Raw genomic sequence first — 26,362 nt, forward strand, 5'->3', positions numbered from 1 at the left:
TTTCATGCAAAGTAATCTTGAAAAGTCAGGTGATGTCAAAAGCAAATACTATTAATTATATAAGTGACAGTTATTTCATTAAGGATTATTTACACTTCCTCGGTTTACACAGTCTGAGTTGCAACCAACATTGCTAAGCTCTTGTACAGTGCTTTGCATGGCTGGATTTCAATGAAGTGGTTTATCAGGAAGCTCAGCTCCATGAAGAATAGGCAAAAATAAAGCAAAATTGTTCAAGGCCATTCATGAGGTTAACGATAGAGCCAGAAATAGGAGCGGAGTCTCTGGGGTCCAGAGAAATAATCTAGCCATAAGGCCATCATATATGTTTGTCAGGGCAAAGATTTATTTGTACACATTTGGAATTACAGAACAGCCCTGGATGGAAGGACTTTGAAAGCTGAGTCAGATGACCCACATACATTTATAAAAGTATGTTGTAAAGGTCTTCCAAGGTCAGCCTGCCCTAAACTAAACTGCATTGCTGCTACTTTACAATGTACTATTATTGTGCTTTACTACCAGGAAGTTATAAATACCATGGAAAGTAGTACCTTTAAAAAATATCAATTACAGGCATTGCCATATGACCATTTGATGCTCACATTATTTAAGTTTTCACTGGAAAGAAAAGGAAAGAACCCCCAAAATTTACAGCCTCACATATTTTACTTATATTCTAGATAAAAACAAACATGATCATTGCAGGTGGTATGCAGATCCTGCAACCAGTACTGCAAACTCAAGGACTAGTTCTAGTTGCCTCTCAGCCAACATAAAGAAAGGGGAAAATAAAAAAAGCAAGGCTGGACAAAATTTTCTGCCAATTATAAGACTAGTTATTAGATGGACTAGGATAATTATAACAAATTTCAGTTTCGTATTTTGTCTCTATTTGTCTCGTAAACAGCTGATATAGTAAGTGAATAGCAGGCTATTTCAGATTCAAAGGCAAAGGAGACTGCTTTTTAAAAATTCTGCAGGAACTATTGCTTTTTTTTTTCTTCTGAAACAGTTTTATCAAGCTCACAAAAGAAAGATTTGTGAAATAAACTTCCTAATCAGCATGAAAATAAAAAAACAGAAGGATGTGAATACTTTACCAGGAACAGATGTATGTGCAGTGCTTGCTGGTAGCTTTTTCAATGCTTTTTTAAACTGTGCTATTCCTAAGACAACATTTCGTATTTTCATCCAGAGGAAATAGCCACCTCGATTGCTTGAAGGCCAGGTGCTTTCCAAAACAGCCTATTTTGGAAATATCAAAATCAAGCAGTCATCTTCAGGAACAGTGAGGTATGAAAACAGTAGCTTAAATTTCAGACTGAGTTAAATTGGCAGCAATACAGCAGATTTCTAAACCTACAAAACCAAAACCCACAAAATGATTCTGTCTTGTGTTTCTTCAACTTACAAGAAATGACAGAATCACACCTGAACTGCTCTGTAATTTTTCTCCCTTCTATTTGCCTGGATCAAAATGCATTTTTGTCCCCCCCATCCTTTCAAGCACACCTTGTTGTAGTAGCCATAGGTGATGGCATTGGGGTCGATGCCAGCCTTCTGCATCTCGAAGAGCACGCGCACCGCCAGCACGGGCTGCCCGTACTGCCCGCACAGCTGCATCAGCACCCGGTAGCACACCTGCAAACACACACCTGTGAGCCCTGGGCCCCCACACTGCTCACCCTCAACCCCAGGAGCTCCTTCTGGAGCTGGGGGCTGCTTTACCTCGTCAGGTGGATCTATTTTCTTTGTGTGCATTTTCTGTAGCACATCATAGGCAGTTCTCAGAGCCCTGACTTTGGAGTGGCAGACTTTCACATAGGCAGGGAGGCAGATGAACCAAAGGCCGTAGCAGTGTCGGAGCAAACACCTGGACCACATCTGGGGGATGGAGGAGTACTTCTTTGCAATTTTGTGGGCAGATTTAATTTCCTGGAAAGAAAAACAGATTATTTGTGTGTGTTTATATCTACATCACACGAAGCTACACGTTAAAACCTGAACATGCACCATTATATCTATGGAACTCTAACAGTAATATTAACAATAGAATAAAGTGGGAAGGAATATGAAAGCAGTGAGAGTGATACCAAAAACAGTCACTGTGCAATATTCCAGTGCTAAACCCTTGCATTTCTTTAAATCTCTATTACTTTGAAAGTTAGAGTCCCTCAAGGTCCTGGGCAGTGAAAAGCAATCAAGAAGTGGATGTGGAAAATTCACAGAACAGTGTGAAGAAAGGGGAAGGGACAGGGACAGCACAGCAAGCAGCAACCTGTACAGAGGCCCTTGTATGGTGTAGGCAAGAAGCGCATCCAAAGAACAGTTTACACAGTGACCTTAGAGTCACCAGATCAGTGAAGAACTGAAGAACCATCAGGCTGCAGGCACAGCCAGTCAGGCTTTACAGCCAAACTCAAGCTGTCCCCTTCCAGAGCACCTCACACGCCAAGAACACCAGCAAGTACCTGTTTAGTTCTTCTGAACATTGGTGATGGGCTGTTGGGGCTACTGGCTTTTGAGGACAGTTTGTTATTTGGTGCTCTGAGAAATCCTTCAGGTCGTTCAAACAATTCTAGCTTTAATACTGGAAATCCATTATAGCTGTAAGAGAAATGTGTCAATATCACATAATAGCAAAGGAAATCAACTACACACTTGCACCAGAGACTTCCCAGGAAATAAACACAAAAGTAAACCTTCAATGACATCACTGACAAAAGTGGTTCACTAATCCCTCAGCACAGGTTCATATGCTTGCACAAACAGACTCAACCTGTTATTCAGGTTAGCAACTTAAACTGACAAATGTATTTACTGTCATAACATTTTCTTTAATTAATGTGGCAAATGCATTAGTATTGATTCTAGTTAATAAAATAAAATAATCTGTGTGGCTTAGTCCCCAGTGAGGATCACATGACTGAGGCTTATGAAAATCAATGGGAACAATATCAAACTATCTAAAAGATTAAATCAGATTAGATATGGAAATATTTCTCAGAATTAATGAAGAAACCAACAAACTCATCTGACATAATTACTAAATTAGTAACACTGGTTTTCAGCAATTCTTTGACATGTACCCTTTCCTTCCAAAGAGTATCTGCAGTTTGTATCATTATCATTAATAGCAGAAGGACAAATAAGGAAGACTGGGGGGTCCACTAATCTTAACTTTAAGCTTAAAAGGTGTCAACAGCCAGCACAATGTAATGTGATCACTACCAGCTTTATTAATTATTATTGTTTCTGTGTGTACACACACAAAATTAAAACTTCTAAAGAACTACGACAACAGCCATTTCACACACACCTTTCACTTGAGCAACATAAAGGGACAGGAAAAGTCTGCACTTCCTGACTCTCACAAGGCCCTAGAAATTAAACTCTACAAGGGCAGCTGCTAGGATTGGCTGGCATCCTGCTGTGTCCTTAGGCTACCTGTATTGCAGAGGGTGCTCTTCCCCATTTGGCAGATGAGGGATCTCAGGGGGTGTTATGAAAACTGTGTGCTCACTCTTGTAGGACTCATCCAGCTCTATAAGTCGTGTCTCCCCAGTTTTGTCCATATCTACCTGGAGGAGGAAGGTAAAAGAAAAAGTAGTTACCAGGGGCATTGTATTTTCTGCTGTTAACAGCTGTATGATCAACAGGACAGAGTCTGCATTAGCTTCAAAGAACAGCACTTCATATGAAAGGACATCTTGCAAACTTATAATGACAATAATAAGTGTTGCATTGGTTTTGTGAACTTCACCCCAACCCAGTAATGAGTGTTTAATGGTACAGTCTGAATCGCCTGTTTTCAGGTAAATATTTTAAGGAGGATATAAAGATTAATCCTTCTGAACACAACCATTTCTAGAACTATGCTTCCAACAACAGCAGTAACTTGAAATTTATTTTTAAATATAAAAATATTTTCCCCTCTTTTAACCACTGAAAACAATACCAAGTTTTAACAAATTGTCTGATGCATACAGAAGCCACTATTAGCACCATGCACAACTGTAGGTGCAGTCACCTACACAGCGCTTAATGTCTTGACAGTTTGCAGAGACTGCAGAAATACACATGCACTGCAAGATAATGGAATATAAACATGTGACCTTACTGAAGTTTAAGGGAGACAGGCACAGCTTTGTTTTTCTAATTTAAATTACTTAAATGGTTTAAATGGCAACCAAATGACAGCCAAATGGTAGAATACTTCAAAGAAATGAATAAGCAACCTGTGGAACCCAAGAATGCATGTTTTTTATGCCTTAAGAATTTGGCAACAGAGAGTTAATGTATAGAAAGAAGCATATTCCACAGTTCTCTCCCTCCAGTGAGGTGCAAATATATCAAGTAGTTTCAGTAAAATTCTTGAATATTTAAAGTTTGATAAACATACAAAGAGGTGTCCTTAATTACACATTTTGCTGCATGAGACAGATGGAAAGCATTAGCAAATTGAACCAGCCAAGTAGCAAGAACATATGGCTCCTGAGAAGCAGCAGTAAACGAAACCTTACTTGCAATTTAAATACTTCTAAGGATGTAAAAATCCCACAGCTACAAGTTTTACCAGTGAAATACAATAAAGCCAGTAGCTTAAATGTGTGTCGAATTGAGGTAATTTTTGAATTCCTGGAAAAATGAAAACTTGTGAGACAATTACACTGTATCTTTCAGTTGACAAAATGGGTAATCAATTACAATCTGCTGCTGCTGTCTAGGACCAAATAACATAGAAGAAATTACTCTTCATCTTAAACTATTCTCACAAATTATTTAAGACAGGGCTTAGTTGATATTTTATAGATAACTAATTTCACAGTACATAAAATTTGTCTCAAGGCACTAGTCTGTAACTACCCAGAAGAAAGCACTGTATCACCTTTCAACTCATGACATCACTCTCTCATCCAAAACCCTGTCAGCTACTGGTTCACCTAATAAAAGACTAAATATAAATATTGGCTTTACTGGAACAATTCAATTTTGATATATGGTCTTGCCTACAGCTCGAGTTGGTACAGCAGTCCTTGCTATACTTCCACATTTTGACTCTGTATGCTACTGGTAAGAACAATGTCAGAAATTTGGGGGAATCAGGGAGGAGAAGCAGGAAAGAGATGAGGCAAATATATCACTGTTCAAAGAGATCCTACGTGGGAACCTGCTCCCTCAGTCAGTGAATATCCAGTTTCACAAGCAATTCTAAAGCAATAGCAAATCCTAAAATCATTGCAATGCCAGTGCCTCAGTTTCCCCACCCTTATCCCTGGCACAGAAGCAGCCATCCCATTAATAAACCTGAATAAAATCCTCACTGCCAGTAATGGAAGTTGGAGAAGTGTACGTGCATTCTGGAAAATTTGCTCTCACTGAACTGTCATGAGCATTTTTATAGTGGAGTGGAAAGAAGCTGTCCAGGGCATCAAGTAGCAAAATACCTGGCACTAGGACAGACAAGTCTCTGTTTCAGCTGTACAAATGGCTCCTTAACCTTTTCTAAAAGGTGAATGCTCCAACAGCTCCACAGATTACGTGCAGTCTCACAGTGACATCAGCAACCTAAGTATGACTTTTTGGAAAGAGATGTCTGAGTTCCCAGACAAGATAACTTTAGTTTAGGGCATCAACTCCAGCAGCCTCACAAACTGTTCTATAAGATGAAATGCATCAGATAGAATTTGACACTTACACAGTCGTTGCATTCTGAATAAACATCCTTAACATCAGCCAGAGAACTGAACTGCAGCACAGAGGAAACCAAGTGCTGCTCAGCAGTTCAGTCACTGGGGTCTATTTCTGTCCAGGAGAGCTCCTGTTTCATGCACAAATTGGCACATGGCAAAGCAAGCACTATGTGTTGAAGGGTTTCTAACAGAGTTATGGGATTGACTCAACATTACAGAAATGTTTGTAATTAATTCCATTTACAAGCCATAAATACCTGCAAGTCACACTATAGAACTGGGAAGCAGAGTTTTGAAAACTGTTACTACTAAAATATTGAGACTAGCAAAAGCCAGAAAGAGCCTTAAATATCATTTTTCCATGCTTTTACATTTCTCTTAAAGTTCACTGTTTTCAGGCTTATTTTCAAAACAGCTTCTTTTAGCTCTTCTGCACTTCCATGGAAAACCAGTCATAAACAGGAACTGTAAACAGCATTTATCAGTCTTCAGTATTAATTCCCATGGAACAAACAGCAGGTGACCTACTTTGCAGGAAATCCCAGACAACTGCACCCTGCTTAAGCAGCAGTGTCCCAGAACAGAGTGGTACAGGTAGCCAACAAGGTGGGGAATTTCTTGTAACATCCACCAAAATAGGGATGTAAGATTCTGGGTTTCAGTTCAGTTCAGTCCTCCTTCTTCACTTCTTACAACAAGCCAGTATTTCAGAAGTTTACATAACAGAGAAAATGCACCTCTAAATTGTTATTATTAGCACCTCTAATTTGTTATGATGGTGTTTTATTTACATTCAAGAATTTGAAGCAAAAAAAGGAAATGAAGCCCAACAAAAAAGGAAAATGGGAGGCTACAATAATGAGAAAATAGGAAAATAAAAGCAAAAACAAACTTGCAGTTCAAATGCATTCTGGTAGATAGGTAGACAACAGCAGAAGTTAAACACTGTATGCACACCAAGACCTGCTTACTTTATCCACACAGTCATCAAAGAAGGCAAGGCTGGCATCCTTGTCACTGACAAAAGAACATTCCTCAATGAAGCGAATGAACATCTGGGTTTTGGTCATCAAGGTGTAGAACTTCTGATGGGAACGGTCTCTGCTCTTCAGGAACCCTGCAAAGTGCAATCAGCAGCGTTGTCAGAATGCCCAGAGGGGAAAGCCCTCATCAGAACTCTCCGTTGGTTCTACTTATGTGCAAAAAGCTTCCTGCAATCTTTGCCACTACTGTGCAATTTTGTCTGCACTTACATTTCCCCCACCACTTACAACACTAACATGCCAATGTTTTATTCTGTAGATAAAAGAGAATAAAAAATAATAAACTAATATACACAAAACGAGTTTATAACTTTTCACCTTGTAGTTCAAAGAGAGAACTTGCATCTGTGGCTGTTTCAGAGGGTGCCTCCGTTATTGGCCTGAGGTAAGACCTGTAACCTTTTAGGATTGAAGCCATGAAACAGAGAAATGCTTCCTGGATCTCCAAATCTAACAGATGCAATTTCTTCCCAGAATTAAAATCATAATCATTCATTGCCAATTCCATTAATGCATCTTCTCTTGGTCGCTGTTGCACTGTGAACAGAACAACATTACGTCCCCCCTTCAATATTGGCCAAAAATATTCTCTCTAACTTACTAGGTTTAGTGATTACTGAACTCCATTACAGTTGAAATAGGTTAGAATATAACCAAATTCACTCAGGACATGAGACAGTGGATTCAGCTTGACCTTCTGTACCTCATGTATCTGTGAATAACACCAAAAGCAGGATGCACTGGCCTGGTCAGCACAGGGGTTACTACAGAACTGGAGAACCAGTGTGGACAGAGCTTTAAAAAGCCCTCAAAGAAAACTGTTTGTAAAACCATGAGAAAATTTAGACAGGAGCATAAAATTAAAGAAGCCTATTTTCAGTACAAACACATGGATGAAATGTATTTTTTTTGATTGTGCCCTTCATTTCAAAAAGCAGATAATGCATGTTAAATACTGATATACACAGAAAATCACCACTTAGAGGCAAAGTGGAGCCATTGAAACACAGTGCTGCAAAATGCTGCTACAGACAAAATGTGGCTCTAGCAAAACCTGTATTCTTTAATTAAGTACAGCCATCAACATTTTAAAGCCTTCAGAACTTTAGCTGAGACTTCACTGCTACACACACAGAGTTTGGCAACATTCTAATAATGCCTCAGGAATCTGAAAGGATGGTTTTGTCACTGTCTTTTCACATCATATAATTATAGCCAACCTTACCTCAATATCATTTTTAAGCAACCTACTCTGTAATAAGATTTAAATTCACTACCACTCTATTTTTACATACAGAATATAAGGTTTAGAATTTTTTCTAAAAAGCCCTTGCAGAAAAATGTATCAAAATTCTGAAGCATCAGATAATTTTCACCACCCATCAGCTATACACTTCTTTGTGCAGCATATCCCAATAAACTTCTGTTTCTGTATGCTCTAATCAGGACACAAATTCTTGTGAGCTCAACAGCCAGGACTGTGTAAACAGCCTTTACAAAAAAGTGCTTTCTTTTAATGAATTTCAATAACACCACCCCTATCCAGCTCTTTTTTTTTTTTTTTATGAAACTAACATTAATAGGAAGGGATATCTATTAAGTACTGTCCTCAGTACAGTTACATATGTGAAGTCTCTTCTATCCCAGAATTCCCCATATAGTTTCTAATCTCTAGATTTAGATTTTCCCATTCTGTAAAAATAAATGTTTAGTGGAACTGATAACTTTGGAACATATTTAATTAGCTACATTTATCTGTTTTTGTGGCACACTGTGCCCAGTGTAAAGCTTACTATGTACTTTCCTACTCACATTCTGCCAGTTGCTGATATAAAGTGTTCAAAGTGTTCATGAGATTTTTACAAGGTTTCTTTGGTAGGATCTTCCATGCAATAGTTTTCTTGTCTCCAGTTCTGGAAAAAAAAAAAAAAAAGCATTCACTGGAATGTGTTCAGAGGTTGTTCCATCACACCAGAGGAGGTTTCACTCCATTAAAACTGGACTAAGAATGACTGCAAACCAACTAACAAAGTCAAATTTGATTTACTGTGTGGAGATCTGATCAGAGCCATCCAACCAGTGTCCCATATTTCAGGGTGATGATTACACTGCCACACTCTTCAGCACTGAAATCAATCCAGTTACAACTCACCAGAGATGGATTAATGGTATTAAGCACCTGTTATTGCACCAGCAAACACCACTCATGCCATGTTCTGAGCTCTAATTACTTAAACTGGCATGGACAGAAGGAAAAGAAAGAAAAACTAAAACACCCCTTCAAGTTTCGCCAATAAAACCAGTTTTTGCTTTTGAAAAGAGGAAGCAGAAAAAAATTAACAGAGAAGAAAAACTGTTGATGAAACCTTACTGAGAAATTGTGTTGGTATCCAGGTCAACACAGCTGACATCGGGTGGGGGGTCATAGAGATCAAAGTATCTGGAATCAATCCCCACTATGAATGGGCACGGCGCACTCAGCACATCTGCCAGGGCCAAGGGACACAGAGGAATATACGGGCAAGGCCAGTGGAAGGGAAATATCATCTTGGAAAACATGCAGAGACAAAACCACAGGTTAAACATGTACAATACAGCCTATGCAGGAATAAACCACACTTCACTGACTTCAAAATTATTTACCATGACAGATTGCTATTACTGAGAATCTAGATGTAGATTATTAGTTTGAAACTGCACTAATTTCTCTAAAATTCAGTTTGTAGGAAAAAACTCTTCAGAATCACAGACTGCACACAGAAGCAGCAAACAACGCTTACTGATGACAGGCAGGGAAAATAGTGCATTTAAAATTTCATAGGAATAGATACAGTGCTAGTTGGGAAAATCAGGAACTCTAATGCACTGTGATGATCAAACTCTTATTTACAATATTTACACAAAAATCAACAACAATTTATCTTCTACCTTCATAGGATATCGTTACAACAATAATTTTTCTCTCTAGTGATCTTTTTTTTAATTCTTATTTTTAAGCAACCTTTAAGTTTAATAGCACTAACACAAAATCTAGATTTTATCTCAGAAGCATTCTTTCTGTCCTGTTACAGGTGTATGACTAAAAGCTGGTACTTACAGAGACCAATGCCTCTGTCACACTCGTGAGGACAGAAGGTCGCAATGAGTGGATGAGGATTTTATGTTCTGTCACAGCAAACACCAACAGAGTTACTGCATTTTCAGGTCCTAAATTCTGAAGTAGTGTAGAAAACTTGCCACCACTGTTACAGGACATAAACACACTGGTGAGTTACAAGGGACAGTAAAAAAAAGAAACGTTTGATAATAAAATAAATAGAAATCTGCAAATTTTTCTTTTAGAGAAGATTACTTGGTAGAATACTTGGCACACTTCACTGACCAGTGAGGAATGGTTATTTCCCAACAGTAACCATGATTCCTTGAGACTTGACTCAGTCTAGACTATTTTCAGAACACAGGCATGACAATTTTTCTTTCTGAGAAGCAATTTACAGGGAGACAACATGTGTTTCTTTAATCAGTCTCCTGCACTGAGATGTGGAAGTCAAGACAGTAATAGAACTCCTTCAACTCCCTTCCAAAACAAAACTGAACTATCTTGGGAGCCCAGGGATGAACTCCTAGAAAGGGGATCTAATAATATATATTCTTCCTCAAGAACCACTAAAATTATTTTAAACCCCCCAAATACATTAATAATTGTGTATCCTTGTCAGGGTGCAGGTCTAATCACATGAATAAACTTCAGATCCACCAGCTTCCAAAGGCACCAGACAAGGTGAGTTAATTTACACAACTGCAACTCAAAATAGCAAATCTTTTCTGTAACACAAATCAGAATACCTCTCACAATTAACAAGATACTGCTACTTGCCTTAGTGGGAGTGGTGATGACACAGGCTGGCTAAGAATCAAGTTATCATGTGGAGATAGCTGGGAAAAGATTTTAAAATACATTATTTCTATTCTGAACTTTGGAAGTATTTATCAGAAATAACACAACTATAACAAAGAACACTTTAAAATAATCCAAATTAAGCTGAATCTTGTATACCCCAGTTGTCTATCACTCTAGGAAGCGCTGTGCAATGATATGCATCAGGATCTTTTAGTAAAAACTGGGCAAAGCATGATCTTCCTTTCTTGGCCAGAACTGAATACATTGCATATTCATAAAGAAGACTTTAAACTAGCTAATGCTGCAAAAATTTGAATATATTAACTGCTGAAAAATGAAGCCTTCTGTACTTTAAGGGCTGTGAGAACTCATATTTCATACACAGCTTTCAGGAGCTGGGGGGAATTCTTTCTGGATTTAGGGGTAAAGAGAGGGATAAAAATTCATAAAGAGGAGAGATGGCAGCTCCTAATGTAAGCTATATTTTCTTCAGAAGGCATATGAGAATTAGGCTCTTGGCTGGTAGAAACTGCTCAGCTCTGATAGAATCTTTAAAATGTGCATTACTTGAAGATGCAGAAGATCCTACTAAATCACATTTCTTTCTTACAGTGACATGGCATCAAGCAAATCATTCACATATTCAGCATGAATAGGAAAACTCAGGTAAGTACAAGAATAGCAATAGACAATCAATTTATCAAAGCCCAGCTGATGTTTCCAGCCATGGTAAACCCAGGGTAACAAGACACCAGCTGGATTAATCCTCCTGCATTTTCTGTTGTTTAAAAGCAGTAATAACTCAGCCTCAGCAACTTGTACAACTGAGCTGCAAGTGCAGACCATTTTTAGTAATATTTCAGGTTTGAGTGTGTTTCACCTTAGACCCACTGCAGGTGACCAGGTAATAGAAGGCAGAAGACAAGACTGATGACTTAGAAGCTCAAAGTCACCTAATGCTGTGCCTGGAGAGCCACCAAACACAGGGAATTAATAAGGAGAGTCTGCAATGCTGTTTCCCTGCACCTCTCACATCCCACTTCCCTGACAAATGTGGATGGCCACACCACAGGCTGGATTTGTCAAGTAAGTCACCTTGGGAGCACCAGCACCATTAGCTTGTGCAGTGGAAGAATTCAGAGGACTCATTTTTCCAGCCTGAGGCAAACCTTCATAAACCACCCTCTGAAAGGAAGCATCAGCCTGACAGTCTCTGACTTCTATGCTTCAGCAAAAGCACACAAACACAATGAAGCACCTATTTAAGGGGCACATTTCCCTCAGGCAGGAGGGGCACTTATTACCCCCCTTCCCCAGAGAGAGAAACATTACTCCACATGCTCTTGAAGTCTGCAGGTTGTGATACATTAGCACAGCAACCTCTGCGCAATGAGGGGATGTAGTACACAGAGTCCAGCAGATCTTGGGTCAGAAGGAAAGATCTTAGGTCAGAAGGAACCCAAGGCTGGCAGCTGGAAGCTGGCAAATAGGAACATTCCAGAGTGTTTTACTAATGGCTATCATTTCTTTGAGACTTAAAAGTTTAATTGCTTAGCAAAAGACTACCACATTTTCCATTAACAGGCCTCAGAGAGAAATGCAATCCTGAAAGCTTGCCATTTTCAATGCAGGCATTTCCCACACTAATTCTGAGGAAACGTCTAAGGTACAATCACCTGTGATTTTATTCAGTGCAGTTCCTACCACAACTTAAGTCCCTGGAAGCAGCTGGAAGGAAGAATTTATTCACAGATCTCAATTACCACTGCCTACTGTAAAAGCAGTGTTTTCTCCATCTGTACTATTGGCTCCTAAAGCTGTACTAATTTAATGCACATAACATTTTGAAAATAAGGTATAACAGACATGATTTTCACATCACTTATAACTAGATCTTCAGACTTTGTTCCAGGATATAAACCCATATATACTTTGACAAAATTCCCTTAAACTACAGACAAAAAAATTAAAACCTTTTCTCTAAACTCAATTATAATCTCTGTAAATAGGTGTTTAGTGTTTCCTAGCACAAACATTTTATTGAATATGAATTTAAAAAAAACCCAAATCTAAAACAAGAAGTAAAAATGCTGGGTTTTAAATTGAACTTTAAAATCATAAGAAAAGGGCCAGAAGTGCCTGATACAGTTTCAGTATAACTGTTCTCTAATCCCTTTCCAGTAAGAGTAATAAATATCACCCCTTTAGAATACACTAAAGAGGATCTTCAATATTCAGTACATGCTATAAAGACATAACCCAGGATTGTATTTGCTCTGAAAGACTTCAATACCATATGGGCTACACAATTAAGGCTCAGAACTGCACAGAGCTCTCCATATTTTATGTTATACAAGTAATAACAGAGAAGAGCATCATTTTGTAACTATTTAATCAAAACCACAAATGGTAGAATACTACGACTGCAAGAGAGCTCTCTTTTCTCTGCAATAAAATTTTTAACACCTCTCTATTTTGCCTCTTTAGGAGGAAATAAAGAGATTTAATAACACTTCAGAAGTCCTTGAGACCAGGATTTTTTCTCTCCTACCAACAGTGACAGGGGTGAGATTTCAAAGAGCAGGTAACAATTCCTGTGATTATTTCACTCCCACAGAGCCCTGCAGGGAGGACAGAGCAAGGGCCAGGTTTGATAAAGGGGCTGTTACTGGGTGTGGCTCTGGCAGCTCTCACTGAGAGCACAAAGCCCTCGGGAAGAGGGGCAATCAGGGATGTACATTTCACATCTGGTTTAGTTCTATTTATTTATTTTACATTCAGCCTTCATGCAATAGCGAGAAGAAAACAGTTCTAAAGCTATTGCAAAAGTCAGACCAGATGCTGACTTGGAATAATTTTTCACTAATTTCCATATACTCTGAAAAAAAATTAAAGTTCTAAGCTCACTAAACAGCTTCTTATAATAACTCACTGAAGTCATTAACTAAACTGGAAACAGAATTCTCCCATTATGTCTGTGAATTTAGGAAAAAAGAAATCCTGAACAAAAATAATTTGGGCACAAAAATTACATTTTCCATTTATTAACCTGCTTTATCTTCACCTTAGACACAGTTATTAAAGAAAATTACACTTACCTGAACTAGAATTCTTGGCCTCTGAGGGGATGGAAAAGGTACTTTATGCATGAAATGGGAAATGTGTCTACAGGAAAAGAAAAATACTGATTTAGTAGAAATTAAGCTTAAACTACTTCACCTCAAGACAAAATTTTTGACAGTAAGAGAAATTATTATATGAAAATGGTACATACTTAGTCAGAAACCAGAGCAAAAAATCCCAGCACCTAAACCCTTTTGGGATATTCTGACCTTGAAAACCTATTTTTCTACTGGTCACAAGAAAATGGGAGGGCAGATTCTCTTTCAGAATACAAACTCTGTTTGTGAAATACTACAAGGAAGTTTTTTTCACTTGTAAAGTAGAAATATTGATATTTGAACATCACAGTCCCATTTTAAAATCCTGCTTCTGACAGAGTTTGAAATAGCACTAAATCTCAGAGACTAGAACTGGTTACTTGCAAAAAATATTCCTGGCTGAATATCAAGGAGAATCATTAAGCTCATCCATTTTCTTCAGTTCTAAATACAAAATGCTATATAAAATTGCTGGTGAAAAAGCTTTAAAGTTCTTTTACATACTACAAATACAGAAAAATGTTTTTAGAATTTGACAAAGTTCTCAGTTTCATGAATTGATTAAACCTCCACAAGTTCCAGAAGTGTAATTCTATACAATAGACACTTTCACATTAAAAGAAGCTACATGGGGTAAAAACCCATGAGAAACAGGTATTCCACCCTAAACTTCACCTTACAGCACATACTTTACCAGGATTTCTACAAATGTTGCCAGTATTATGACACAGGCAACTACAACTGGAAGAAATTCGGACAAACTCAGAAATAAGCATTGATTTGGGTTTTATTTTATTACCAGTGTATGAAGATGGTGGCCAAAGTATGGAACACAACAAGGGAAAGCTGCTCTTTGCAGCAGCTGGGCAGACTGAAAATGTTCAGTCACAGACAAACCATCATCATTAAAACAGCCAAAGGAAGTAGGCTGGATACTACATTAGCATCCTATATTTAAATTATCCACAGTAAACTGACCAGTTTACAAATCAGAGAAATTAGAATAAATCCATAAAATCCAAATTTATACAGCACTTCTAATACCTACTTATTTTATTCATTCTCTAAAGTTAAAACACCAAACCCCTGAGCTTAAAAACAAAACAATTGGAAGTTTACTCTATCAGAACTTTCAAACAAGTTCAATGATGTGAGCTGTAATAATGAAGGGGATAAGCAATCACAAGAAATACTTAATCCACATAGTCAAAGTCTTCTGAAAGTTAATATTTAAGTTGAAGCAGAAAAAAACTGATGTGTAATAAAACAGAAAAGTAAATAGTGTATTTGAAATCTGCTGCATTAAAAGATTACATTATCCTAGAAATGCTACATGGCATTACATATCAATTACAAGTATTGACCATTTCTTGGTGTAAGGATTTCCTCTGCATTTTATAATGTGAAATCCTTCATGTGAGAAAGAAATTAGGTTTATATATCACAAATACAAGATAGTCAATCTGCTTTATCACCTCTCATTACACTATATATACAAATAGGCATTTGAAAAAATGCAAATCTACTCATTTAATTCTCCTAACTTGATGTGTGCAAGATTAAGAAAGGATTTATAATCTTGCTCTTTCTAACCACTATGGCTAAAGGGTGCAAAGCTAATTAAAACAGCTTTCAGAGACCTCTGCAGGCACTTAAATCACAAATAAAAATCTAGATTTTCCAGAATATAGGTAAAGATATGTTAATCAAAAGGAGAAAAGTGCAGCCATTATATTTAATGTTTGAGTACAGTAAAAAGGATATTACAGGAAATTCAGAACAAAACCCCCACCCTCCTATCAACTGAAATTACTGTTATGCATTTTGGAAATGACTTACTTCTCAATGGGGAGGACATGTGGCCCAGAAATGGAGTAACGATACAGAAAGGTAAGAAACTTCTTGAAAGCATCAAAGAAAGGCCAGTGAGAGAGCAGACAGATGCATTTATTTGTCTGCACTGTTCTGCACGTGTCTTTGCCCTCGACAGCAGCTGCTAATCCCAGCTGAGATTTTTGTTTCTCTGTGAGGTTCTCTTCAGGATACAGCTCATAAAACTGAATTGCAGCACCATATACCTGCAAACACATTGTGGATGTGAAGTCAGTCATTCTGCCTCAATCCTCAAAGCGATCTAAGAAACCCCAAACACACAGAAAATCAATTGTATTACTGTTTGAAAAGATACATCAATGCAAAAGATGGTGATCTTTTGAAGCAACCCATTCTGGAATGGCTGTGAAAATCCAGACTGTGTGTTATTTAATTAAAACACTTAATATCATATGAGAAAAGAGTAATTTACAAAACAATTTATTTGAGAGAAACAATGATTATAAAGAGTACAACTGCAGTCAACTGCTCCTCCAATTGCCTTTAAAGCTATTTTAGGAATCCTTTATACACAACTAAAAGCCATATCCCCTGACATCCAATTTACTTTTTAGAACAAGTATGTACATGCAAGGTCGTTTCCATGCTTGCAATAAAAACAGCATTACTTGCACATATATGCAGTGCAATTTTACAGCTCTCCAGTTTCACAGACTAACAGGAAAACAGAGGAACTCAGGTTTATGATCAACTGAACTACTGCAAGTCACTCTTCAAAGCAGTCTTGGAATCAAGCCCAAGAGAAGAGATTCAAGCTCCTCTATGTAAACATTCGCTATCATCATCCTGAACAGATAAACAACTGAGTTTTTTCAATTAAATTAATAAGTTTTTTTTTCAAGGTTTCAAAATACCTTTTCTGCAGAAGCTCCAGTTAGTACAAATGTAGAAAAAACTGGGAGAGGGTATTTACTGTTAGATGGCCAACATTCAATCGTTGCACCCATAGGGAGACAAAAAAGAGGCACAGATTCTGGTAATGGGAATGATTCATAATCTTCTTCAGGATATCTGCATATTAAACCTATAAATAGAATGAGCAAAGAGGGAGTTATAGGAAAGCCAGCAGAAACAGGTTTGGAATAGCTCATTCCATAAAATAATTGCCAGAAAATTCATATATGAGCACACAGTAACTTCAGAAGATGAGTGAAGGTGTAAATAATTAGGCAAAGGGAATAGCTGGAAGGGGCAGATGCTCCCATAACCTAAGGAAAATCACCTGACTAAAGAATTACACTGCAATCCTACTTTCCATTCTGGAAACTATTCGTAACTGATTTATCTTCTCCTATTTTCAGACTGTGTGTATCTCACCTGTTATTATATAATAGCTCACATTCATCACTAGTATGAGCAAAGATTTAAAATCTAGTTTAAATAAAAGTAATGTGAATACTTGAGAAAAAAGACTGATGTTTTCAACTATAACACCAATTAATTCTGGCCAACAAACGCTCCCTGAAAAATATATGTTTGCTCTTAGATAGTTTTTTAATACCAAAAGAATGAAGTCAATTATGCTGATCCACCTCAGCTGAGGACTCAGCTCTTGTGCTGCCAGGCCAGTGTGTTTAGCCTCATTTAAACACGGCTGTAAAACATGAAGATCTGAAGCAGAGGCTTTTAGCACACAGGTCCTCAGTTACAAGGGAGGCTGTAGCAATCCATCCTCTCTGACTGCCAGCCCAGGGGACTCCACACTGAGAATGGATACTGCATGAAAGGATTTAGGATTTCTCTGTTAGACAGCACAGTCTCTACACACTTTTCTAACAGAAATGGGAACATTAATAAGTAATAAAAACTTGTAACCAAAAAAGGCAGTGGATCTCTTCATGCCAAGAATCAAAATCTTGTGCAAGCTATCACTAGATGTGAGGCCTTTTAAAATTTTTATTTGTTTACAAATGTACTGTCCACCCTTTAGTACGTCCTGAACTGCTGTTTACAGAGAGCAGCCTCTAGAAGGGATGTAAGTGGATTAAAGCTTAAGTGTGAATCATGCTCATGACTTGTGTGCCAAACAAAATCAGGGTTTAAAAAAAACCAACAACAAATGCAAAGCCAACACATTTCATCAGTCATAGCAAATCTAATTCTGTCTTATAAATAAAACAATAAAATAAAGATGACACACGATCCAAAAATACTTAAAGAGCTCAGTGCCAATGATGCTCGAGGCAGTGTGGAAGTCTGCAGGATTCTTCAAAATGTTTCTTAAAGTGATCATGAAAATGCATCAAATAATTTCTGTGGTATTTTCTTCTGCATATACACACACATCCTTAAGAGACAGTTACCAGTAACACAAACAGAGATGGGAGACACCCAGGTTTGTAGAAACCTATCAAAACACAGCTGAGCTTCCCAATTAAACACACATTTTAAAACAGCATGGTCATGATACCCAGTTCTAAGGCCTCTTTTCTGACATGATTTTAAGAATTCTTTAGGCAAAGATTCCTTTTTTGAATAATGGCTAAATTGTGTCAATTCTTTAGTACAAAGTGTATTACATTACAAATGAGCCTGGACATTCTGAATTGAAGATTAAAAAGGCTACACAGTAGTTACATACCAGCTTTATATGATATGGTGTTGGTTTTTGCCACAGACTTTTTATAACATAAATAGACGGCTGAGCCCCACTGCAAAATAAAAGAAGTTACTGGATTAAGTGATGGAGTATAACAAATGGACATAACAGAATATAACTAATAATAATGTTGATAATTCTAAGTATTTAAATTCTCAATTTCTGGACATGAGAATAAAGAACAAGGAAAGTCATGGAACAAAAAAGAGCAGCACCCATAGGGGGAACACAGAGCTTTTATAGAAGGGAGACAGGTGTAACAAGTTCCATAAGACAGCACTCCCATAACCCAGTCAATATGGGAACTATCAGAACTGAATAATCCACTGGTTAATGCCTACAAGCCATTTATTTAAAAGCAAGCACAAATCAATTCCCATGATCTTGATCTTTTTTACATGATCCCACTTGCAGAGCAGTCAGCATTCTTCTCAGCACACCAATTTCTGAGGACCCTGTAAGAGCCAGCACATTGGGCAGCAGATTTAACCAGGAAACACCTAAATATTCATTCTGCAAATCAAAGTTGTATGAAACCTGTGTATTTTAGCAGGTCAGGCTTTGGAACCATATTAAACATTTAAATGTGCTTACAGTCAACAGCTTCCAACATCACTCACATACAACTTTCTTTAAGTAAGAAGTTTGTGAAACTACTGAGGAGAAAAACATTTTTATAAAATAGCATTGTAGGTAAAGGGAGGAGTTGGAAGACAAAACAGAAGCTGGTTGCTAGATATGGAATTCTCACCACAACAGTAAAAGCAGTGTCAGAAACAGCCACATCTGTAAAACCTCTAGTTATACACAGCTACACAACAGGTTCTAAAGGACCAATCCAAAGATGCTGGAGTCAGCATTAAAAAAACCCAAACATTTGCTGTAAGGCTTTCAGAAAGCCTTTGTTCCAAGTAGGAACAAAGGAATGCAATCCTCCAACTCTTCCAATATTTGATTTATCTTTGGAGACCTCTTACGAAGATTTTTCACCAGGTACTCCAAGAGCTGCCACAAGTACTCCACAAACGTCACATCGGTGAGTACCAAGCGTTCAAAGCCCAGCTTTTGAACCTTACCATGCTGTTGTTCAGATTCTTGTCCACCTTGCAGAAGGTGTGTGGAGGAGTCTCTCCTTTGCTGGGGATGATGATGCAGATGTCTGTGACAGCCAGGGTGTTCTGGGTCATGTTCTCAGCAGCCCTGCGGTAGGTGATGTACACCCGCTGGGATGAGGCGCTGCCACTGATGTTGGCAGGCCGCCCATACGGGGTGCTCTGAATGATTTCACAGCCTTGCTTGACTCTTTCTTTGCCATCATATAAAACCCTAGTTAAAGGGGAAGGGAAAAAGTCACATTTTAAAAACACTTTGAGTTTTAATCACAGCTCTTGTCTCATTGCTGAGCAAAACATTTTTACTGACAAGGTCACATTATCTCCAACTGTACTCTAACAGAAAAGCTTCATGATGAAACTCTACTGTTTTTCCTCATGTATAATTGCTTTTAAGCGTTTTGTTTACTGCAAAATAGTGTTATTTCCAGTTCTACTAAAGATTCATTGCCTGATCCTAAGAATGTCATATAACTTATCTCTTTCTGTGTTAAATAGGTTAAGCACCTTATCCCAATCCAAACATATACATTAAAAATTATAAATGGCTTTGAAATTTCCAAAATGGGAAGGATTAAACTTGTCATTAAAATCCACTCAGCATGCATTTTCCCTTCCATACTGGGTTACAGTATTCTCAAGTCAACAAATATCTTCCTGTTTAGAGTTTTGCCTTGTATTTAAAAAGTATGGCATTTCCGTAAAGCTGCCTTATCTCCTCCTTAGTTAAATAAAACAGTGAAAATCACCCACTGGAACAGGGAAAGCACCCACCCCAAATCAGTGAGTGGAGGCTTATCCCTGCCTCGGCGATAGCAAAGGTATATCTGTGGTCCTACGAGGCTGCCGTTATTGAGATCTGCAGACAGGCCTGAGGGAGTGACCTCTATGCATTTATAGCCCTGAGGAACCTCCTCCCCCAGGGATTTATTGAGGACTGTCACGTCTGTGATGGGCTCTTTTGGCTTGGCGATTTTATGGCAGGCATCATTGAAGTGGATCTCCTCCTCCAGTGGCTTTGAGATATCCGTTAGTCCTGCGACAACAAAGTAATCAGCAACTCGGGCCCCTTTGTCTTCCATCTTCCATCACAAGGTGTTACAGCTTCTAAGAAAGAAATACAGGTCAGAAATGATAAAGTTATGGTTATTTTTAAAACCAGAAAATCAAAGCTTGCAAATAAAGAAAATGCTTTCTGCTCTCACATGAACATTGAGAAATAGGCTAAAAATGTTTTTCCAAGACACCCATGTGCAGTGGAATTTTGCTAGAGTAGCTTCAGGAAGTTTACTGTCATCAAGTTCCAGACTTTTAAAACCAGACAAGCTATTTAAGACTCCCTTTTGTTGAATTAATTTTGTTTGGGTGCAAAATTTTATTGCAAGAGAAACTGTTACCACACAGGAGTTTCAAGAGCTTGCTGACATTCTGAAACTGAACAATCAGAATTTAAAACAGTCTGAATGGTTGACAGAGGACTTCAGTTTTCATGTAACTTTTATTCCCATTGCTTTATGTCCCTTTATTTCTTGCTCTAGATAGCAAGTATTAAGACTTATCAAACTTCATGCCATCATGATTCTTGGATTTGACCAAGATTTTTGTTAAAACATAATAAATTCAGACATTTCTTACTGGTAATTTGGAAAATTATGTCCCAATTTGATAATGTGCATTTAATCAAATTGTTCCAAGCTGGCCTCAGATTTCCAGCACCAGCCCCTGCTCAAGCAAGAGGAATGTCAGGCTGTGCCTGGTCACCCCTACCAACCTCATCCACCAGGACAAGAGAGGCAATTCCCTCTTCCTGCTCCCATTTTGTAGGCTGGTTGTGTTTTGCTGGACTGGCTTGAGAAGCTTCTAATGTTGCAAGGAAATGAGCACAGGTTTTTTATTTTATGCTTATTTACATTGTTCTAGAAAATGCCAAGCAGAACCCCCAAATTATCTTTTATTTTTCTACATGGCTAATAAGCACTATGGGACACTATAGCAAACAGGATTACTGGCAAGTAATCACCAATATATGAGAAAGTAACAGTCTGATAATAACTTCAGCTTGTGTTTGAAGAGAGAAGGCAGTTACAAAACTGAGCTTAGTTTAACCTACATCCAGTTATTTCAACACATCTGGAATATGTTACTTAGCATATATATGAAAGTAATAACTACAAATTCAAACTCCTCCCTGAGTGATATATTCAAAGACACACAAACTCAGCCTCTGCATATGCTGCCTATTATCTCTCTGTCCATCTGGCTCCAGCAAACCCAGCAGGCTGGGAACAAATGCATGCAGAGAAGGAGATGTTTAACAAAGAATCCTTAAGCTCTGGAATAAGACCAAACACTGACATCTTTCAGCTAACATGACAGAAGTTCTAGGTATTTTTTGACATTAGCATAGGTCTGTGAAACTACATCATAGCTATTGTAACACTGAGGTTTTTTTCCTTTTCTTACCAGCACCATTTCACAGAACTACACTGATTTCTAGAGTGATTCATGATGCCTTTTAGAATGAAATTATGTGTAATTTTTTGATTACTAAACACTTTAGTAATCAAAAATTATACAAATGATGGCTGTTAAAACTGCAAGCAGGACCTATAACTCCAGGGTATTAACAGCACTACTCCAGTTTAATCATTACAAATTATTAAAATCCAGTTTAGCATTACAAATAAACAGAATGATGTGTATGTGTATATATATATATATATAATATTGAAGAATCATACCTTTACACTATTTAAACATCACCATTATTCCATATAAAGTTTATACCAAAAGTCCTAAATTCAAACATTCCTTTATTCCCAAAAGCCCTTTCAAGAAAAACTGGGACAAGCTCTCCTCATTTAGATAGTTAAAATTAGAATCCCCTACATACAAACACCTGCTATCACATAAATTTGCTTCCTTAGGTTATAGCACATAATACACAAGTCAGCAAGACTTTCATAATTTAATGCAGATTTTACTGAAGTAAGGGGGGGAAAAAAAAGGCCTGGCTGATGATGAATTATCCCTTCATATTTACCCCATCCCTGCAAGTGTCCAAGGCCAGGTTGGACAGGGCTTGCAGCACCCTGGGATAGTGGAAGGTGTCCCTGCCTATGGCAGGGGGGGAATGAGATAACCTTTAAGGTCCCTTCCAACCTAAACTGTTCAGGGATTCTGCAATGGTTTTATGATTTTTGTCTTTTAATACAAAGGCTTACAGCTAAAAATGGAATTAAAAAGATAAACTTCAGTGGTATTTTAGTCTAAGGCTGACTTAGACTTTACTAGAGCAACTGGGATACTCAAATTTTCAATATCAGGTTACTGGCAGAGCAGATCTATGCAAACTCTGTTAATAGACCCCAGAAAGAAGGTATAAACTGTGAGCTAACTCAGTGACAAATAATTGCACCTAAACTGATGGAGAATTTCTGCAGAAACTCCTACCATGAAGCCATTCCACAGTGATTTTACTCGTATATCTTACTTGGTGATTTGTGGTTGTGCCTTGCTGGTGTGAATCTCAGGACAGCACCTGAGATAACCCTGGGATGGGGACAGGCATCAGTCCAAGGAGACAGATTTCTTTCCTTATCTCCCCTAGTTTTCAGCTGCTGTGTGGCTCTATCAGCTAGAAAGCCCCAGAGTTCCCTCCTCTGCAAGATTTCAACACAGCCTGGCCATGGGGTCTTCACTCCACCTCTTGGATTGTGTTGTGTGAGAGGTCAGGAATGCTGCTCATGTTCCATCCAGGGAGGAACGGATTTTCCCCTACAACTTCCATACTGTAATCTTTTTACCCTCACTCATCTCCCTACAACATCTCACCATATTGCAGCTCATCTTTGGGGGGACAAAAGGCTGCACTTTGAAGGCAATGCCATGGGATCATAACCATAATCTCTTACAAAAGTCCCTGGAAATAAATGCACCTCATGATAATGATTTTTAATGGACATCATGTAATTAATACGACTGTAAATTAAACACCACAAAGATCAGAAAGAATCAAAATATCCTTGCAAACAACAAAGTCGTGTAAAAAAATTATTAAACACACACACTCTAGATCATGACTATATAGATGAGAGAGCTTTTTGTAACTTCTAAAAATGTAAGAACAGGAGAAACAATCAGATAATCTCTCAGATCCACAAACTATTAGCTTGATTACTTTGCTGAAAGACAAAGGGTAAACACATCTTTACTGTTTATTCAATGTAATTTTCTAACATCCTATTTTTTCATAAACATTCAGGAAATACTAATTGAGGATTTTTGCTGCTTGTCACCACTGTTGTAATTCATTCAGTGTCCAAGCTTTTTGAACAGATCACATTCCTCATTCAAATACTATAAGAGGAAAGCACACATCAGCTTTTTCCCATCACATGACCAGAACTGATGTGGATGAGCCATATATTCCATCTGTGCAGCAGAAACAGGCACAATGCCTCACCAAGTACAGTTTACTACACATGCACTACAACATTTGCAAGGAAAAAATATACTGATCTAATCCCTACAACCTGCTCCTCCCCACAGAATTTTGCAGAGATAACTTAGAACTGGCTGCAAACCAGAAGAATTGCTCCAGCCACACCAGTTTCTTTCCAGGAGCCAACATCCCCAGGCAGCAGTAAGGACCCTCTGACTCCATTAAAAGAGTGTCTGCCAGTCCACCACTGGCAGACAAATACAACAACTGCCTTGTAATCTTTTAATCTGCCTTGTTGTCATTCTCATTCCTTCCTGCATTTTTCTTTGAGAGTATTAAATTGCTTATTAATTTGAGTTCCTTATTAGATCCATTTGCTGTCTAAACCAGGTGATATTTCACTTTGTAAGCCTGACTCCAAAGATGTTCCATGTGTAGGCAAGCAATGAATGTCTCCTAGAGTGTGCTGGAATCCAGTGCAGGGCAACCTTTTTTAAAATGGTTCAAAGCTGGTGATTTATTTTTTTTAAATATTCATCATACAATAACACTCCAAGAACTTACTTCCTTTGAAGGAACATGAATAGCAGATGAAGAGAGACACAAATCAGAAGCTAATTATTAAAAATTGCCAGTAAAGTCCCAACAGCTCCCAGCATCTCATCTGTGCATTGCTGCATTAGGCTGTTGAAGTAACCAACCCAGAGAGATGTGTCAGCTGGGCAGGCAGGAGCAAAGTGAAGTTAACTGCATCAGTCAGTCCTGCTCTGGCTACTCAGAACCACTTCTCAGACATAACACCACACAAATTACATGGGAGTTCAATGTCTCAAGACACGGGAGTAACTGCAGTTACACAATGAAAAAACTTCACCCCAGCTCTGTACTGCCAAAATTGCCTGGCAAAATTGTCAGACAAGCCTTTTTTCCCCCCTCAATATTTTCTTCACAGCAAGCAAACAATCCTGGGTACAAAGCAGAAGCCCTCTAATTTCACAGGAATTCCCAAGGCAGAACACAAGCCTTTTGCCCACTCTACCAATGTGTTCCCTACCTTTTCATCAGGGCATTGCTTCTACACTTTTCCTCTCTTCCTGTCAGCCAGGCTTTAACATAGACTTCTTGTTAAAGTTTCATTCCCTATAGAAACAGTAAAAATAAGAATCAAACAATGAACACATTTGTTGAAACTTACTTTCTGCACACTTCACTGCACCAGTCACATGAAATGAACACTGTGGGTTGCTGTAGGACTCCTTGCTAAGATAAGGTTACATATCACTTCACTAAAAAAGTAAATTAAACCAGACTTTAAAGCCAAGAAACAAAAGATCAAGTTTTATGCTGGGTTGATATTTTAAGAATGCAAACAACACTTAATGCTTTAAATCAAAATAAATCAAAGAAGAGATGAGCCAGCCACTGCGAATTACTTCACCTCTTCCATTATTTTCTGACAATCAATGCCTTCTGTGTCCATTCCTAGGTGTTAGCCAGCTATCAAAGTGCTCTCTCAGCCCAAGAACCTTTATAAATCTATTTCAAACCATTTCTCTTTGCAAGATTTGGATATTTACTCCACAATCAGCATCTGTCATCTAGTCACCTTACCCCAATTCCTCTTGCGGTGGGTGATACAGTCTTCTTGCCCTTTACTGCCACAATTCAGATTTTTTCTTCAAATGTGGTGAACACCAGCATGGCCACTCTTCAACATTGGTATCACCACAGACAGCTTGAACTTGTGTTTTGCACTGAGGAACTTGCAAGCCCAGTGCTACCTTAAGCATTTTGAAGCAGCAGTTTTGCTGCTTCAAAATCCACAGGACTGAGGATAGCACCTCACTGGAGGCACTCAGACTCTGGGCTCCCAGAACAAGTCATTAGCATCAGCAAGGCTGTAGTCAAAAGTGAACTTTCTTTCAAGGAAGCTTCTATTCCCCCAAGACTCGCAGAACACTCTCAGAAGAGTATGGTGAGAAGACTGCAGCAAACAAAGTGTAACATAAGAGAGGCTGGGAACAAACACATCTCAGGAGGGTTGACACAAACCATGAAAGATTTGCTTCCATTCCTGAAGTGGAAGAATCTGGGGAATTAGATTTGTATTTGTATCAGAATTGTATTTTTGGGATCACAAAGTTCAAGGTTGTGTTTGTAACACCAATCTACAAGGCCAGTTCTTCGAGATCTCACAGGAGCAATCAGCACAGTTCGTTCATTGCTCTGACAGCCCAGAGTGAATCCAGCCCCAGTGATCTCAAACCCACACAGCACCATGGACCTGCCCCAGTCACAGCCAGGTACTTTCCAGTATCTGACTTTGAACATTTTCACTCAAGACTACAGAGAGAGAATGCAGGAGTAGTGCAACATAATTTTCTCCAACTATACAATCGTCAATATCAAGCTTCCAGGAGTGCCAGAAATTATAAATTTTGGGATCACCTGCAGACCTCAAGCACAGCTGAAAAAAGTCCAAGAAGTAGGCAGCATTAACACATGATAAATTT

General features: G+C 38.3%; 1 protein-coding gene across 2 annotated transcripts in view; it reads right to left on the reverse strand.

Moving 5' to 3' along the window:
• DENND4A (DENN domain containing 4A) overlaps nt 1-24,989 on the reverse strand; it is a 39,952-nt gene extending 14,963 nt beyond the window's left edge. For both annotated transcript variants that reach the window (XM_014308334.2, XM_031059687.1), the window contains exons 1-18: nt 24,904-24,989; nt 20,180-20,512; nt 19,370-19,619; nt 18,276-18,345; nt 16,549-16,718; nt 15,641-15,879; nt 13,739-13,805; nt 10,617-10,675; nt 9,837-9,981; nt 9,111-9,286; nt 8,552-8,652; nt 7,058-7,276; nt 6,668-6,813; nt 3,451-3,584; nt 2,475-2,610; nt 1,732-1,938; nt 1,516-1,644; nt 1,104-1,248 (exon numbers count right to left, since the gene is read on the reverse strand). In XM_014308334.2, coding sequence (XP_014163809.1) covers nt 1,104-1,248; nt 1,516-1,644; nt 1,732-1,938; nt 2,475-2,610; nt 3,451-3,584; nt 6,668-6,813; nt 7,058-7,276; nt 8,552-8,652; nt 9,111-9,286; nt 9,837-9,981; nt 10,617-10,675; nt 13,739-13,805; nt 15,641-15,879; nt 16,549-16,718; nt 18,276-18,345; nt 19,370-19,619; nt 20,180-20,487 — 2,701 coding nt within the window. In that variant the 5' untranslated portion in view covers nt 20,488-20,512; nt 24,904-24,989. The remainder of the gene's footprint in view (nt 1-1,103; nt 1,249-1,515; nt 1,645-1,731; nt 1,939-2,474; nt 2,611-3,450; nt 3,585-6,667; nt 6,814-7,057; nt 7,277-8,551; nt 8,653-9,110; nt 9,287-9,836; nt 9,982-10,616; nt 10,676-13,738; nt 13,806-15,640; nt 15,880-16,548; nt 16,719-18,275; nt 18,346-19,369; nt 19,620-20,179; nt 20,513-24,903) is intronic.
• Nucleotides 24,990-26,362: the final 1,373 nt, after the last annotated feature.

The sequence above is a fragment of the Geospiza fortis genome, unplaced genomic scaffold (assembly GCF_000277835.1).
Source record: "Geospiza fortis unplaced genomic scaffold, GeoFor_1.0 scaffold2, whole genome shotgun sequence".
NCBI classification, from domain to species: domain Eukaryota; kingdom Metazoa; phylum Chordata; class Aves; order Passeriformes; family Thraupidae; genus Geospiza; species Geospiza fortis.